Genomic DNA, 18,536 nt, shown 5'->3' on the forward strand with positions numbered 1-18,536 from the left:
GGTACCTAATGTTCAACACAAGACTTTATTAACAGGACTAGGAAAAACAAGAACAAAACTCAAGGCAAAAGGGGATAGGTCTAGGCAGGGTAGCAAGGACAAAACATGAACATAGGACAAGGACACGAGGGAACAAGGCCGGAGGAGTCTGGGTCACACACACTTGGGAGACGCACCAGATCACACAGACACTTGAACATGAGAGACGGGGAGTCAGGGCATGAAGGTCTGGGTCACACACACGCAATTAGGGAGACGCACCAGATCACACACAAACGCTTGAACATGAGAGACGGGGTCGGGGCATGAAGGTCTGGGTCACACACACACCTTGGGAGACGCACCAGACCACACAGGAAACATGAACGTGGACAGGGGATCAAGCATGAAGGGATCTGGGTCACACACACACCTTGGGAGACGCACCAGACCACACAAGAAACATGAACACATTAAGGGAATTACAACATGAGGTAGTCTGGGTCACACACAACTGGGGAGACGCATCAGACTACACAGGGAGCAGGAACATGGACACAAGGGTAACAGGGCATGAAGGGTCTGGGTCACACACATTTAAGGAGACGCACCAGACACACGGGAAACGAGAGCATGAATACGGGGAATCAAGGCATGGAAACAACAAGGGCATAAAACATGAAACGAGACTAAGACACATGAACAGAGGACATGGGAAAAGGACCAGAAAACTAACAAAGACCAAAAGAGACAAAATACTTAACTCTGGGAGAACAAAAGGTAGTCCACTCAAAACACTGTCTTGGCAGCACTCAAAAGAATACATAACAGACAACCCGGCAACTAAAACAAGAAACAACCAAGGTATATAAAGACCGGGCACAAAACAAGAAACAGGTGAAAATAATCAACTAATTAGGTCAACATAAAGAAACTGAAATAATCAAAAACCAGTTCCTGTCAGGATCCTTCAAAATAAAATAACAGGAAGTCCAGAGAAATGGATCCTGACACTGCTCTTATTAAAGGCACAAAACCTCAGAGACAGTCCAGCTCCTGTTTATGTTACTTATGTTACACCTCCACCAGTGTTTGTGCTTTTCACAGGGATTTCATGCCTCTGGATCAGACATGGGATCAGTACAGATTCTTAGAGCAGACAGATGGGTTATTACGCATACAGTCTCCATCATCCCAGAGCTTCGAATCTGTAAGTACCGAAAACATCAGTCAGTGCTACAGACCAAGACCTGAGACTGTCTAATGAGGCCATGGTCACATCAGTATATAGACAGATTTACTATTACCAAAGTTTGGTGAGTTACCTTTGAAGTTCATTTGTATACAGTTCTGATTGCCATCCTTGTTATCAGGCTGTCTAGGATACCAGTTTGTATATATGAAAGGTGTTCCATCAATCCAGATCCATGTACCCTCCTGACAAAGAGAACAGCATAAAATGCAATAATGTTTTTGTTTTTATGACCATTTTCATTCACGTCACTTTCAGAATATTTGAGTATTAGCTACCCTGACGACTGTCATCATAATCTGGAGAAAGAACAGGTCAGCCTGTGCTTCACTATTCATATTTGGGATGGACACTTGCTGCCATTGATGCTGTCAACATGTTGGTGAGGGGACACAAAATAACTCACCAATCAATTCACACACACAGATTTTACTCAGGTGAGTTACTCAGGTATATTATGCCTGTGTGCCGACGATCTCTGAGGCAACAGGCCTGAAGTTTTCATCTTGTCCATCTGTCCTTCTGTTTGTATTGTTCTTGTCAGTGCAGGATCTCTGGAATGCCTTAAGGGAATTTCTTCAAAATGGCACAAGTGTCCACTTGGACTGAATGATGATTAGACTTTGGTGGTCAAGGTCACACTGACATTTATCCCATTCTTTTGATTGTGACATGTCAGCAAATCCTTGAGGAAATTTCTTCAAATTTGGAGTCTCATAGTCAGTGGTGATGTACGGTGTCCCAGCATGCATAGCGTAACTTGGCTGGCTGGCGGAGGCATACAGCCTCAGTGTGACTTTTTAAATCTGTCTTTGAGAAAGATGTTCTCTGGATACACAGAGTGGCATAAATTTACTGGAGGACTACCAACATGGTTGAGTAATAGTTTTACCTAACTACAAAACAAGACGGTCCTGACAGGTCAATGAGGCTACATACAGGTGCGAGACAATGGTACCGTGTCAGGATGTTTTAATCTAGAGAACAAATGTCATTGCAAGTTGACAATTCACCACCAGTTTTGCAGGTGCAGGTGCAGCCAGGTCACACAGTGCAAATTTAACACAGTGGTTTCACAGTGCTTGGATGTTTTATTGATTACATGTTTGTCATTTACATAATCGGTCGGTATTTATTTTAACATCTACCTGCTCAAGGACTACAGGTGGAAACTAGCAATTCTGCTAAAACCTGACACAAAGCATATTTTCCTTTGAGATTAATGTATTGTTGTGTTTGTCCCTGTTAAAAATAAATAAATTCAAATTCAAATTCAAACTGGGATCAGGCCCCTTAGGGAGGGTCCAAAATTTCCAAAGATAGCCTACATATAAAACATGTTTTGATACCACACAGCTAGCATGGAGAGTCAGTGGTGTTGTATGGTGTCACATGCATGTATGTGACCCTGGATACCAAGAGTAAGCAGTAGGCGATGGATGGACTCAAATCTACGTTGCCTTCAACTATCATGACACCTGAGTGGCATAGTGGTTAATGTGGGCCGGTTCATTATGAGGCAGACGATGGTATATGAGTGTAAAGTGTCAGAATCTGTTACCTGTTGTGCATCAGTGCCTCCAATCCATGCTTTTTTACTGTCTTTACTGGCAGAGAGTATCACATTCTGAACCACTTCATACTCGTCTTTGTCACGCACAGATGCAAGGTTTCCACCCAGGGACTGGCAGTTTTTCTACAGTGCAGATAAACAGACAGTGGAGTCAGTGAGCTGAGTAGTAGGAAAACACCAAGGCAGGAATAGATGCCAGTGTTAAAGTGAACACAGACCAAATAAACAGTGTAGAATCATTGTGGACTGAATCCACATCAGTCTGATTACCTGAGCAGCAGGCCAGGACGTGACTTTGGGAACATAGAAGAAGCAACGGTCTTTGTAGTCAGTCCAACCAGAGGGACAAGCTGGTTTGTCTCCACACTGGCCTGAAGAGAAGCAAAGAAAAACACATATTATTGAGTTTGCATTGAAGTTAAACCTCTTCCATGTATCCCAGAAAGACGCTGTTCATGAATTTTTCACTTCCATGTTTGTTGTTTTGGGGCAGCACCTTTGATGAAAGTGATAAAATAGAGAAATGACCATAAAGACAATTCAGGACGTATTTCATGTTTTATAGAAGTACTGTATGAAGTATAAATCCATTTGGTGCCTTGAAGTGATTCAACAGGTAGAAATGTGCAGTATAATTTGTAGTAAATTCATGGGGTCAGGTAAACTTCAGAGGTCTAACTATTACAGAGTGTTAAAACTCCAATAACAGAATCTCTACGTTTTATAGTTGGGGTCAATGAGGCATCAACCAGAAGTAACGTTTCATTTTCTTGAGCAGAGAACTGAATCTTGTACAAGTGTTAGGAACTTTAGTTCATGGATGGATTACTGAACATGTCTGTCTCAGCAGGTTAGTGGATTATCTTGTATATCGTGCATCACTCGCACCCCACTAGATTGGTTTCACTCATATCTTTCAGGCCGCACTCAGTTCATCCATCTCAAACCCTTTAGATCCCAGCTCTCCTCCAGGGCTCTGTCCTATGGCCCCTTGTCATCACCTACCTCCTTCTCCTTGTCAATATTTTCCATAGATTCAATGTCCATTTCCACTGCTTTGCGGATGACACCCGGGTCTACCTATCCAGTAAACCTAACTCCACAATTCCACCCCCCTTCCTCACCAACTGCTTATCTGAAATAAGATCCTGGTTCACCTCAAATTTCCTCAAATTCAACACTGACAAAACAGAAATCCTCCTCTTTGGCACTAAATATACACTATCTAGAGTTGACAAATTTTCCCTGATAATTGACAGCTTAGTTTCCCCCTCCCCTTAGGGTAAGAGTCTGGGTGTTACCCTCGATAGCTCATTATCATTTCACTCGCACATTAATAATACTACCCAGTCTGCATACTTCCACCTTCATAACATTAATCGTCTCCGCCCTTCCCTCTCCGCCCATACCACGTCTGTCGTAGTCTACAGCCTCGTCACCTCCCGTATCGACTACTGTAATTTTCTCCTCTTCGGTTCCCCCCACAAATCCCTCCATAGGCTTCAACTGGTTCAGAATTCAGCTGCCTGCATCATTACCAAAACCCCCTCTTTTCATCACATCACTCCCATCCTAAAGCAACTCCACTGGCTCCCAGTAAAATTCAGGATTTAATTCAAAATCCTCCTTCTCACATTTAAGTCCATCCATAACCCCTACTGTCTGTCTGATCTCTTCCACATTGCCTATGGTAGAAATTTCTTTAAGTTTGAGAATTCTCAGAAAACAACGACAAGTGTGATGAATCATCTCAGGTTTAATCACGGGCCCGGAGAGGACGTCCTTGCAGAAGTCCTCACACTCTGTGTTACAACACCAGGTTTATATACACTTTGACAAGAAAGGGGTGGACTAATCTTGAACAGACTCCATGTTTGTTCAGGTACTATCTTCAGTCTTCTTGCCATCAAAAGAAACAAATTATGGACAGTTATTTACCACCTTCTACCCTAAAACACTAAACCAATAAACAGACAGAACCACATACCATGAAAGGGTCAAGCAAACATTCAACCCCCACATTGGTTTAAGTCAGTGACCATTTGCTCTGTTGTAAAATCCTCACACGCCACCTCCTCCTGCTCCCTTAGGTCCTCTTCTTCCATGCCCTCTGTCCGTCTAAGCACCATGGGGAGTTGAGCTTTCAGCCACTCTGCTCCCCAACTCTGGAGCCCACTCCCTTCAGACATCTGCAATATCAATTCTCTCCCTCTGTTCAAATCTAGACTCAAAACTCACTTGTTCAAAACGGCATATTGACGGTAATTTCACTGCTGCATTTTGTATTATATGTTGCTTTTAACTGTTGCTTTACTTGCACTTGTTTAATTTTTATTATTTTTTTTTGTAAATTGATGTTGAGTGTTGTGAAAGGCGCGTATGTATTATTATTATTATTATTATTATTATTATTATTATTATTGTTATTAATAATACTATTATTTTTATTATCTCAGGGGACCAAAGTGTTTTAGGGGCCCCTAGACCAGAGAACCATAATGTGGCTGTTAGCCCTTCTATTAGAAAGTTAGTTAAATAGCAAAAAAACTTTTAAAAAAAACTCCACAAAATGAGGAAAAATTGATTCACAGAAACTAAAATGAGAGAAAACCCCTATAAAATAATTCTAAAATTGCTATTTATAGTATCATTTCTGAAAGCATAGTTTACTTTTTGTGCCTAAAACTTACACAGTACTGTACAATACAATACATGCATATATGTGTTTTACATGAATATGAATTATATTTTCATATACACACAAGGTGCAGGATATACGACAATACTCACCCTGAGCTGTGTCCAGAGCCAACAGGGCACAAAGAAGAGCAGCCAGAATCAGAGTCTTCATGGTGAAGATGATGCAGATGTTAAAGATGAGGCTGATATCTCTGTAGGGAACAGACCTGTAAAGACTGACAGCCTGTCAAGGACAAGACACCAGATGATCAGGGAGTTGGAGTCTCTGGTATTTATGTAGTGAGGCTGTTTGCTGAGCTTACATGTTCTTCAGCAACGCCCTGAATCAATTTCACAGTTTCACAGATGCCACTCTTTGAGCCACCCAATGAAGCACCAATAAGTAAATAAGTATTAAAATAAATGAATAACTAAATAAATAAATATATATTCTATTATGTGTTAAGGGGAAAGAATTTATGACTTTTACTCAGTTTATTAGTTCAGACGTGTCAGCAGGACATATTGAACAGTGTAGACAGTTGTAGGCAGCAGAGATTCAACAAAAACCTTTCAAATCCCTTGTAAACAGATTGTTGCTGCTGATGTAAATAAAAGACAAAACCCAGCAGGTGGAGAATTTCTGGGAAAATGTTGATGGGAGCTGTAGTTTTTGCTCACACTAGCAGCATGGCTTTATAGACATATCAGGTATCAGGTATTGGTACCTGATACCTCATATTCCACTTACACTTAATGTTTACTGCTTATTAACAAGTGTTAGCCTGCTAAATGCTGAATAAACATATTCATTATTAAACCTTCTTAGAATCAGTATGAACAAATGAAACATCACCTTGAGTCAACAGGCAGTTTTAAGGAAAACCAAACTCTGATCCAACCTTTCATCATGATCTGGGAGCTGTTTGGGGAACTGATGGTGGATCTTTGTTGGTGAGTGAAATACTTTGTCACACAACACAACTTGTATTTTTCAGTTACCCTTTATCATTTAAACTCACATTAATGAAACACTTGGTGGCTTCAGGTACCTGCCCTGTCCATAAAGCTGCAAATTACAGAACATTTACTCAACCTAAGTCAAACAGGCCTGCAGTGTTAGTCAGCACTGAATAATCCAATCCAAACTGAAAACAGGTCAGACTGTCGGTCTATAAACCTGTCATTTACCTAAAGTGATGTCAGTGTAACTGATGGGGCTGTTTGGTCTCACTGGTGTCACTGATCAGGTTTCAAGTCAAGCCAAAGAAAGATGGACTGTCAGGTGTCAGACATTAGTGACCTGCTAGTTATTTTCCAGTCTGACAGTGGTGCCAAGGTGTAGCTGCCTTAGAAGACTTGAAATATGAAGCACCTGTATCAGTGGATCAGGATGAGCCGAGCCCTTGGCCCCCTGCTGGCCCATTGCGATATAAGACCACCATGACACATAGCACCAAACACCTGATAACAGATCTGAGTTCTGGTTGGCTGAAAGGAAAATACACAGTGAAAGCAAATCAGGAAATAACTGGACACATGAAGACTGAGAATCCAGGATCCCTAAGAGTTTCAGACAGTATTGATGTGCTGAATAAAGGTGTCTGTGTTAGTGTTGCTGAGTTCTCAGTGTTTGGGCAGGCTAGTGGGGTACAGCTGTGTGGGTCTCTCACTTGGGGCCAAACTGAACCAGGATGGATCACCATGAGGTTTAGTAGAGGCCTCTTCCCCGCAGTCGTCAGTGGTGAGCCTGTGACATCTGGAGTAGCAGCTGACCAGCTGTGTTTCTACACTGGATAATTTGGCAGAAAACAAATGTTGATAGTGAACATTTTCCTGATGCAGCCAGACATGTTGATGAACAAGCTTTTCCTGAGTGTGTTGTTAAAGCACAGACCAGGTTCCTTCAGAACTGTTGGTATTTAGCTGAATATGAACATAAGACCCCTTATGAAGCGAACATCGAGGACCGTGACGTCGCCCGGCATGGGGTTGGGGCCCGTTGCCGAGTGCCTGTTGGCTGGGTCTCCCCCTTTGGGGCCAGCTGGGAAAAGCCCGAAAGAGCAATGTGGAAGCCGCCCTTGTGTGGACTGGGTCTTAGTCTGGGTATCCCTAATTAGGCTACTGCCCTCGCGACCCGGCCCCGGATAAGCGGAAGAAGATGGATGGATGGATGAACATAAGAGCTGCAGAAACATGTAGACGTGTCTCAGCTGATGTGGCTCTAAGACAAACAGGAAGGTCTTTGAAAACAGTTTAGTTGCATAATAATTTCATTAGAGGACACAGCAACAGAATCTCAGAGCAGTGAGAAGTATCATGAAACTGTCATCTACAAATTTCAATTCCAGTCTCAGATTTACATTAATGGAAAAAAAACTAAAATACTGTTTCGAATAAAAAATAAAACACAAAGTAAATACATAGTGCATGCCATGAAGGAACCATTTTGCAGAATCAAATGTTTTTTGTCTTGTACTACTTTCTATTTCCAGACTCAACTCATTTTATAGCATACCAGTTAGCTCAGCTAGCTGTTAGCATACCGGTTAGCTCAGAGTTGTAGTACAGCAATACGTGTGATATCACTATCGTACGTGATCACGGGGTCTCTCTCTACCTGATCACCCCCCACCCCCATGCAGCTATCGTATGATGTGCTTACACATTCAATAAAGCCTCAGATTACAAAGATGGACTGTTTGCCAGTTTTACTTATATCACACAAGTCAACATGGTGTCAGAGGGAAACCGTGACTTCACGCGAAAGTGAGTTTTGTCCACGCTGGAAATCCAGCGAAATGCAAATTCAGACTGAACAAGGTGAGCTACGTGGACCATGTCTTCAGCAGTGACGACCTTGTGGTAGAAATTTCTTTAAGTTTGAGAGTTGCTAATTCTCAGAAAACAACCACAAGTGTGATGAATCATCTCAGGTTTAATCACGGGCCCGGAGAGGACGTCCTTGCAGAAGTCCTCTCCCGTTTGGGTTAAAAGACCAGTTTATATACATTTTAGAGTAAGAAAGGGGTGGACTAATCTTGAACAGACTCCACATGTTTGTTCAGGTACTATCTTCAGTCTTCTTACCATCAAAGAAACAAATTGTTGGCAGTTATTTACAACCTTCTACCCTAAAACACTAAAACAATAAAACAGACAGAACCACATACCATGAAAGGGTCAAGCAAACATTCAACCCCCACATTGGTTTAAGTCAGTGACCATTTGCTCTGTCGTAAAATCCCACATTCCCCCCTTTTGACACAAAGTGTCAACACATTCAAGACAAGACATTAACAAAATGTTACATCATTAGTCAGGGTTTTTCTATATCTAGATCACTGTCAGTGTATGGGTTTCCCGGGGCCCAATCATTTAACTGTATTTCAGCAGTATTTGTCGATTCAGTTGGTAAGCTAACATAAAGTGAAGTGTATTCTCCTCCAAGTACTCCTCCTAACCATTTATACATCAGGGCCCGCATGCAAGTGAGTGCACATGTACAAAAACACAGGAGCATACTAAACATAATAACTACAGGGATTAAAATTTGCACAATTCCAGCACCCCAAGGACCAAACTTATCTGATAACCAATTTCTAAAACTGAAACCCGAAGATTCGGATGGCCCAAAAGCGTCCCGAATCCGTTGTAATGTTGCTATAACATTTGTCATATTATCAGAATTGTCAGGAATGAGAGTGACGCAAGCATCTCCTGTCAAATTTAAAGTTAAACACAGGCCTCCAGTTTTGGCTAAAAGATAGTCTAAAGCCATTTCATGTTTTAATAATGTTAGTCTATGAGATTTGTCATTCGCTTGAAGTAAATAAAACCCTTTTATAGTCTCATTGGCAAATGCAGACATTGAATAGGTAATATTGTCAATGTGATCGGCTAAGAATGTTAGAATACGGTCCGTAAAGGTTGTTTTTATGCCACTGAATGTAGGAATACCAACTATTAACATGAACAGCGGGTTGAGATAACACTTCCTCTGCGTCAAACCCCCAAGGTTTCCACTCGGACTGTTCGAACAACTGTCTTTTGCGTCTTATTAAGAGTTCTTTGTTTTCCTGTAAGATGTCATCTTCTGGGAGTCTGGATGACATGTCTTTGGTTCTTCCTTTCGTGGTTTCGTCTGTTCTGAATGCAGTCTGAATTATGGCTGCAGTGGTGATCACTCCAGTGATGACAACTGCTAACAGCACCCACAGTCCGTGCATCTTCTCAGCTCCTCGTCGTCGTCTCATCGGTGGCACCCTGTGGGAAGGGTTTACAGTGGGATGCATGAATCCACGTATCCTTCTCTGCAATCCGGACAGCCGTTGGGGTCGTCAGTAGCACCTGGTATGGTCCTGTCCAACGGGGCTGGTTCCAATGCTTCCTCCTAAGGTCTTTAACCACTATCCAGTCTCCTGGCTGGATGGCATGGAGTTGTCCTACCACAGGCTCAGGAAGGGCAGCTTTTACCTTAGGGAAAATGAGCTTGAGAGTCTGGTTAAGTGCACAACAGTATTGTAACATCTCATCATCCATTCCTGTTAAAGTTAACTTATTCTGGGGGAAAGGCGTATTTGTCATTCGCATGGGTCGTCCAGTGAGTATCTCATAAGGAGAGAGCCCAGTTGTTTTATGTGGGCGGCCTCTCATAAACATTAGCGCTATAGGTAAGACTTTTACCCATGACAATTGTGTTTCAGCCATTAATTTTGTAAGTTTGGTTTTCAGTGTCTGATTAGCTCTCTCAACTGCACCACCACTAGATGGATGGTATGCACAGTGTGTCTTCAAATTAATCTGAAGACTTACTGACAGACTCTGTATCACATTATTTACAAAATGTGACCCATTATCACTACTTAGTTTGGAAGGGAGTCCCCATCGTGGAATGATTTCTTTCAGTAATGCCTTTGCCACTGAAACAGCAGTAGCATTTCTGCATGGAAAACACTCAATCCATTTTGAAAACATATCCAATATTACTAAGCAATATTTGTAGCCATTGCATGGAGTGAGTTCAATAAAATCCATCATTAAGTGTTCAAATGGGCCTTCTGGTTTTGGATGCGCAGACATAGTTACTTCTAAACTTTTACCTATATTGTTAGTAGCACAAATCACACATTTTTTACAAAAATTTTCAGCAAACACTGAAAATCCTGGTGCATACCAAAATCTATTTACAATATCCACCATCCCCCCTTTTGGCGCATGGTCAGGCCCATGAGTCAATTTTGCCAAGAAGGGAAATATGGATCTAGGGAGCACCGGGAGCCCAGTAGGGCTAACCCAGATACCCGAGGGAAGTTGTGTGCACCCTTTTCTTTTCCAGGCAGTTTGCTCACCCACATCAGCTCCTGTCTGTAATAAGGAGACATCATCAAGGGAAAAAACATTTTCCTGAATAGACAGGGGCATCTGTAGAATTGGGGAGACAGGTGAATTTGCTGCTGCCTTAGCTGCTCCATCCGCAGTTGCATTCCCCTGCGAGATGTGATCAGTAGCACCAGTGTGGGCCTGGCATTTACACACTGCTACTGAAGTAGGGAGCAATAAGGCATTCAGAAGATTAATAATGAGAATTCTGTGAGCAATAGGTTTACCCGTTGAGGTGAGGAAACCTCTGTTCTTCCACAAAGCATGGAAGTTGTGACAAACATTAAATGCATATTGAGAGTCAGTGTAGACTGTGATGCGTTTTCCGGTACCTAAAATGAAAGCTCTGGTTAGGGCAAACAACTCTGCAGCCTGAGCTGATAGGTGAGAAGGCAATCTAGCACTTTCAATTATATCATATTCAGTACAGACTGCATAAGCCACACATGGTGCCCCATTTGATGGGTTCCTCATTGAAGACCCATCAACAAAGAATACAGCTTCAGCATTAACCAAAGGTGTGTCAAATAAATCATCACGTGGATTAGCTGTAGCTTCTACAAGCTCTAAGCATGAATGAGGCTCTCCGTCTTCAGCTGTAGGGAGCAAGGTTGAAGGGTTAAGAACAGTGCAGCGTTTGAGAGTAACATGTGACATTGTTAATAAAATATTCTGCCAGTGCATCTGTCTAGCTGGTGTAAGATGAGCTGTTTTCGCTTGCAGAATGAGAGAGTGGACTGCATGGGGGACATGTACTGTAAGAGGACTCATGGCAACAATATCAGTTGTAGCTAAGACAGCTTCAGTAGTAGCTGCTACTGCTCTCAAACATGGTACCATACCTCTCTCTGTTATAGAAAGATATTTTGAATAATAACCTATGGGTCGTTGTTTGTCACCATGTTGCTGGGTGAGGACAGCAGACATGAAGCCATTTCGTTCAGATACAAATAAATTAAATGGTTTAGTGTGGTCTGGAAGTCCTAGACAGGGTGTGCTTGACAGGGCCTGTTTTAGTTCTGTGAAAGCAGTCTCTGCAGTCAAAGTCCAAGTCAAATCGTCAGTCATGGCCAAATGTTTTCCCCCATGTGTGATGTCATTAAGGGGTTGGGAGATCTCCGCATAGTTACGAATCCATGGACGGCAATAGCCTGCTAATCCTAAAAATGACATCATTTGTTTTTTATTTCGCGGTTTTGGTACATCCAGAATTGCTTGGATGCGTTCAGGACCCAATTTGCGACCCTCCGGAGTTAAAATATGGCCAAGATAGCGCACAGATTGTGAGACAAGTTGTAATTTGTCTTTTGAAACCTTGTGGCCGTTTTCTGCCAGAAAACTTAGTAGAGACACTGTGTCTGTTTGGCATGCTAGCTTTGTTGGGGAACATATTAACAAATCATCAACATACTGAACTAGTGTGCTACCACATGGACTCTCCCAATGTGAGAGGTTTTCAGCCACTGCCACTGTGAACAGAGTAGGACTTGAAGAAAACCCTTGGGGCATGCGAGTCCATGTGTAACGTTTACCATTGAAAGTGAATGCGAACCAGAACTGTGAGTCAGGATGAACAGGAATGCTAAAATATGCATTTGCTAAATCAATAACAGAATACCAACGAGTATCCCCCGGAATTTGAGACACTAGTGTTATTACGTTTGGAACTGTAGGAGCCACTTGGTGAACAGCTGCATTCACGGCTCTGAGGTCCTGAACCGGCCTCCAACTACCATTTGGTTTCTTTACAGGCAAGATTGGGGTGTTGCAGGGTGACTGAGGACATTCCACAATAGCACCTTTATCTATCAGTGACTGAATGACAGGAGCAATGCCTTCAACAGCTTCAGGACTCAGTGTATACTGTTTTTTACAAGGCCTAAAATTAGACTTTGGCTGTACAACAACAGGAGTTGCACCTTTTATTCCCCCAAAATCAAACTTACTTGTAGCCCACAATTTGCTAGGTACTGTTGAAAGTAATGCTTCCTCATCAGCCGTCAAAGGCATAAGGAGTAACGGTTCTTTATGCTGTGAATACAACCTATGAATAGATCGTATAACTGGTACTAGGATATGTAAGGAGCAGGATGTAATGTTCAATGATTTGCAATGTAATCTACCATCACACTCTGGCTGCCAGTCTGTAGCCTCTAGTGCTGTTTTAACCCACGAACCTATATCTTCCCAGGACTGATATGGTTGCTTTGTCAATGCAATGTGTGGGACAAAACCCCTTTCTGTAAACACAGCTAATTGTGACTTAGAGAGGCTTACTACAGCTGCTGCACAGTTGTGTCCAATTAATACTGAGGTTATTTCCAGTGTGTCTTTGTCAGTTGTAGTCCAAGCTTCTTCATATGTGATATCTCTGTTTTCTGCCGAAACATGAGAAATACATTGTAGGATTGCAGGTGCCTGTGTTATCTGTGGCACCATTGAATATAATTCATCTATGTCAGGGAACTGTATGAGATCCCATGAGTAATAACAGGCAGGTTGTGACAAAGAGAAGGGATAGAGACCGGCTGTTGCACAAGTTATGTTAATGCCTGTGGGCTCACATTTAACATCAACCCTTAGTGCACACATGAGGTCTCTGCCCATTAAATTTACAGGACATACATCTGACAAAAGGAACACATGGTCACCTCTGTAATCACCAAAACATACTGTAAGTGGCTCTGATAGTGGTTCAAGACCAGGGATGCCTGATGCTCCTATTGTCTTAAGGTATTGTGTTGTTTTCTGTGCATTTGGGAGCAATTTAGATTGAATGACAGAAATCTCTGCTCCTGAATCTACTAAGAATGTTACATTCACTCCTTGTATCTTAAGAGTTAATCTAGGTGGTGTTTTTGAGTCTGATGTTAGTTGTATGTATTGATGGTATGTAACAACTGGTCTATTAGTGTGTGGTTGTAGAACTGTATGTGTGTCTCCGTGTAGTGCGATGTTCTGACCTGCCTCCCCTGCCTCCTATGCTTGAGGAGCCTGGAACCCTGGTGAATGCACAGCAAGTCCCTGGGGCGGAGCATGTGGCCAGGGTTTCTCTTGCACTTGTGTGTCCTGTGAAGTCCTCCTCCTGTCTGTAGGACAGTTACGGGATATGTGTCCATATCCGTCACAAGTGTAACACCGTACTTCTGTATTAGGCTGTCCTCTCTGACGCTGATCCTGCAGAAATTTTCGGCCTTTTGGAGTGTAGTGTCGTGGCCTCAGGGCCCTTCTGAGGGTTTGCGTTCCCTGTTGGTAATACATCAACTGAGCAGTTTGGAGAGTCTTTACCTGGTTCATGTGAGCCTCCACTCGGTTCCTTTCTGCGTGTAAGACATGTGTCCATACATTTGGCAAAGTCTCTGTTTCCCAGCCTACACATGATGTCATCACGCAGCTCCTTAAGCCAGGATAAAGACCATTTACTAATGCAGTTTTCAACAGGTGGGTGTATGCCGCATTACCTGGGTCGATTCCTGAATGCGCAGCGAATACCGTTTCCATGCGGGTGCGATAATCAGCTGCTGACTCCCCCTCTTTTTGTCTGGTATTGTGAATCTCAGGCCAGCAGACTCTCAAAGGAAACGCAGTTCGTACAGCATCATACAGGGTGTCCATCATGGTGGTGAACTGTTGGGACCCCACTGTTGCCGTGGTTGACCATGTTGTGGGTCTGATGTTTGCCCACCGGAGTTTGAAAAACCTGCGACACACAGCTTCTACTTCCTGTAACGTAGGGTTATACATAGTGAGTAATTGCTGCATTGCTGTTACCCATTTCTCACCGCCAGTTTTTTGGGGGTCCGGTAGTTCATCCGCAACCTCCTTCAGTTCATCTGGCTGCCATGGTCTGTAGACGAGCACTTCTGGATTCCAGTTGGCCTGTGCCTGTGCGTCTTGTGGCATAGGCTGAGGGTTAGGGAAAGTCATCATGGGCATCTGGTGTATTTCCCCTTTGTTGGTCTGGCTCCTCAGCCAGTAGTCAAACGTAGCTGCTAGGGGAGACTTTGTTCTGCTCAAAGGATCAGGTGAAATTTGAGTTTTTTTCTCAGTCTGGGTTTTCGCTGGTTGAGGGGTTATGTAAAGAGAAGACAGGTCAGGATAGAGTTGCTCAGATTCACTTTCTTGTTCTTCGTCTGAGCTTCCCTGTGACTGGGCACTTGCTGCTGCAGCCACCTGGGCTCTGATAGGCTGTGCTGCTGCTGGACCCCCCACGGGCATAGCGACAGCAAATGGAGGAGGCAGGTTACCCTTTCTTACTCTACGTTTCTGTTTTCCTTTTTTAACTTCCTCACCCTCAGACTTTGCTAATTTTACCATCAACCCTGCAGTGGATTTCTTTTCTTTCACCTCTGCCTCCCTTTCCCATTTCTGGAAAGAGTGCCAATTTATTTTCTTCCCTTTTCTTTTCTTTGTCACTTCCGCTTCTCTTTCTTCCAACAATATTCTACACCGCTTCAAACAGTCTGTGCTAAGTGTGCCTTGCAATGGAAACACCCCTTCAGTAATGGCGTGCCATAGTGGAATCTCCTCAACTGCACATTTACCCCATTTCTCTGTCATTATTTTAGCAGGGCCTGTCAGAGGGTCAGGTAGGATTTCTAATTTCCCCGGATTATTCCCCATGTTCCTAGACTCACTGGGACTGGTGCTTACACTTTCATTGGGCTTATAACACACACACAATAAATTCTCATTCACTCTGATCTTCCCATCTCATCGTATGGTCGGATCTTATCAGACAAACACTAACTTTGGGTAACTTTCTTCAGCCAGGTAGTTTGTATGACACTTTCGTTCCGAGCAACGTACCCTTATTGTACACACATTGTGCATACAAGACACTGAAGGAGTCACCACAAAGCTTATAAAATTATCACCACATTCACACGCCCAATTTATTTTATGGGATGATTTCTAAGAATAATAGACAATAATACCCTCACTCCTCAGAAACAATAATAGCTTACTCCTCATTACTTACTTCTCAGTAACAACATTAACAATAACAGCTTACTTTTCATAAACAACAATATCGTTTTCCATTAACAATCATAGCTTACTTCGTCAGTACCGTCTTAATTTTTTCATGTTTGCCACGTACGGGTCGTTTTCCTTAATAAACCATATGGCTTCCCGAAGGAAGACTTACGTTTGTAATCCTCAGCCAGTGGGGTTTTCTCGTTGTTTCTTGTTTTTTTATTCTTTTTTGTTTTTTGTTTTTTAGGATTATTTTTTCATCATCTGGCGTCTGTCCCGCAGACACACTGGTCTCATTACCAGGAGGGATTACAACGATCACGTGATTACCAAACACACACCTAGGGTTTTTCTTTAACGCAGACCAAAAACATACCAAAAAACATACAGAAGAAATGATTCATAACACTGTACTCACTCAGTAACTGAATGGAGCATCCACTGTCCGCCACCCGTTCTGACCTCAGGCGGGATCCAGTTCCTCCGTTTGTCGGAGCGGAATTTTCCCTGTGTTTTTAACTTTTACCACCGGTGGTTTCCTTCGGTCTAGAACAGGCAACAGTCAGTGGCATGTCCATCCCATCCTCGTCGCCAAATTGTGGTAGAAATTTCTTTAAGTTTGAGAGTTGCTAATTCTCAGAAAACAACCACAAGTGTGATGAATCATCTCAGGTTTAATCACGGGCCCGGAGAGGACGTCCTTGCAGAAGTCCTCTCCCGTTTGGGTTAAAAGACCAGTTTATATACATTTTGGTAAGAAAGGGGTGGACTAATCTTGAACAGACTCCACATGTTTGTTCAGGTACTATCTTCAGTCTTCTTACCATCAAAGAAACAAATTGTTGGCAGTTATTTACAACCTTCTACCCTAAAACACTAAAACAATAAAACAGACAGAACCACATACCATGAAAGGGTCAAGCAAACATTCAACCCCCACATTGGTTTAAGTCAGTGACCATTTGCTCTGTCGTAAAATCCCACAACCTGCTTGCCGATCCATCAAAGATTAGCGCCATCAGCGAAATTACAGAACCCACCAATGCCACTGCCCAGAGATTCCTTGGCATGGTCAACTACATGGGCAAGTTTATTCCCAACCCCAGTGACATATCTGGCCCCACTTCGCCAGCTAACACACAAAGACACCGTATGTTGGCTGCAGCAGCACCAGGAAGCTTTCAACACTTTAAAATATGCCTTGTCAGCCCTCCTGTCTGTCTTACTACAATGTCAACAAGCCTGTCACCTTAACATGTGACTCCGCACAGTTTGGTTTAGGAGCAGCGTGCTTGCAGGACAATAAACCTAGTGCTTATGCCTCACGGGTCCTCACAGACACTGAAATGTGCTATACGCACATTGAAAAAGAGCTCCTTGCTATAGTCTTTGCTTGTACCAAATTCAATGATTACATCTATGGCAAGCAAGTGACCATTGAGACTGACCATCAGCCTTTGGTGACAATCACCAAACGTCCAAACCACAGCACTCCTGCTCAACTTCAACGAATGATGCTTCAGCTTCAAAGATACAGCGTCACCGTAGTCTACGAAAAAGGAAAGCGCATGTACATAGCAGAAACCATGAGCCTCACAAACTTCAACACATGAACAATCCATGTAACAAAAAACCTTTTGAATGTTTGCAATATCTCATCGTTACGCATGGATGAACTCAAACGCAGCACAGTAGATGACATCACTCTACAAATGCTTGTGAATACAATTCGACAAGGATGGCCAAACAAACTGCACAGTCTTCCTACAGAAATGCAGCCGTTTCACTCTTACAGACATGAATTGATCACAGATGATGGACTTGTGTGGAAGGGACACAAAGTGGTTATCCGTGAAACACTTCATCTGGAATACATGCAAATTGTGCATAGAGGTCAACCTGGAGCTGAATCCACAAAACAACGTGCATGTGGTATATTCTTTTGGCCTACCATGACAAAGGACATTATGCTTACATCACATCTTGTGCCACATGCAACAGCACCAAGCCCCACCATCAAAAGGAGCCCCTTTAGCTGCATACAGTTCCCTGCCTGCTATGGTCAACAGGAGCAACTGATATCTTCGAATGGAATGGTCACCAGTACATGGTGCTTGTTGATTTGTATTCAGGCTGGTACGAGATTGACCAGCTCTAGAATTTGACCTCAGAAAGTGTCATCAAAAAGCTAAAAAGACACTTTTCTGTTCATGGATCACCTCAAACTCTCATCACAGACAATGGGAGTTTGTGAGCAATGAGTTGAAAGATTTCACTAGGGCCTGGAACTTTGTTCATAAGACCTGTAGTCCAAACTACCCTCAGTCAAACGGCCTAGCAGAGCGTGCAGTCCGTAGCGCTAAACAACTCATGGAAAGCCCAAGTGAGATGGCATTGACATCTGTCTCAACTTACTGAATCTGCGAAATATTCCACAACATCCAAAGCTTGGCTCTCCAGCTCAGAGACTAACGTTCAGACAAGCCCACACCACTTTGCCACTGCACAGCTTCTTGCTAGAACTCCTCTGGCCTCTGAAGAGATTCATGCACAGCTAACAAAGAAAAGACTGAGTCAAAAGAGCAGCTATGACAAAAGAAGCAAACAACTGAGCACATTCTCAAAAGGTCAAGTAGTGAGGATGCAAACCCCTCGTGGATATGACAGCAAAGGAATTGTGCAAGAAGTCTGCAG

General features: G+C 42.9%; 1 protein-coding gene across 1 annotated transcript in view; it reads right to left on the reverse strand.

The window, feature by feature from the left end:
* Nucleotides 1-5,759, reverse strand: part of LOC113141381 (ladderlectin-like) — a 29,884-nt gene extending 24,125 nt beyond the window's left edge. Inside the window, exons 1-5 of the mRNA XM_026325771.1 lie at nt 5,595-5,759; nt 3,075-3,175; nt 2,793-2,927; nt 1,305-1,416; nt 1,060-1,187 (exon numbers count right to left, since the gene is read on the reverse strand). Of these exons, the coding sequence (XP_026181556.1) occupies nt 1,117-1,187; nt 1,305-1,416; nt 2,793-2,927; nt 3,075-3,175; nt 5,595-5,655 (480 nt within the window). The 5' untranslated portion in view covers nt 5,656-5,759 and the 3' untranslated portion in view covers nt 1,060-1,116. The remainder of the gene's footprint in view (nt 1-1,059; nt 1,188-1,304; nt 1,417-2,792; nt 2,928-3,074; nt 3,176-5,594) is intronic.
* Nucleotides 5,760-18,536: the final 12,777 nt, after the last annotated feature.

This window comes from Mastacembelus armatus, chromosome 18 (genome assembly GCF_900324485.2).
Source record: "Mastacembelus armatus chromosome 18, fMasArm1.2, whole genome shotgun sequence".
NCBI classification, from domain to species: Eukaryota; Metazoa; Chordata; class Actinopteri; order Synbranchiformes; family Mastacembelidae; genus Mastacembelus; species Mastacembelus armatus.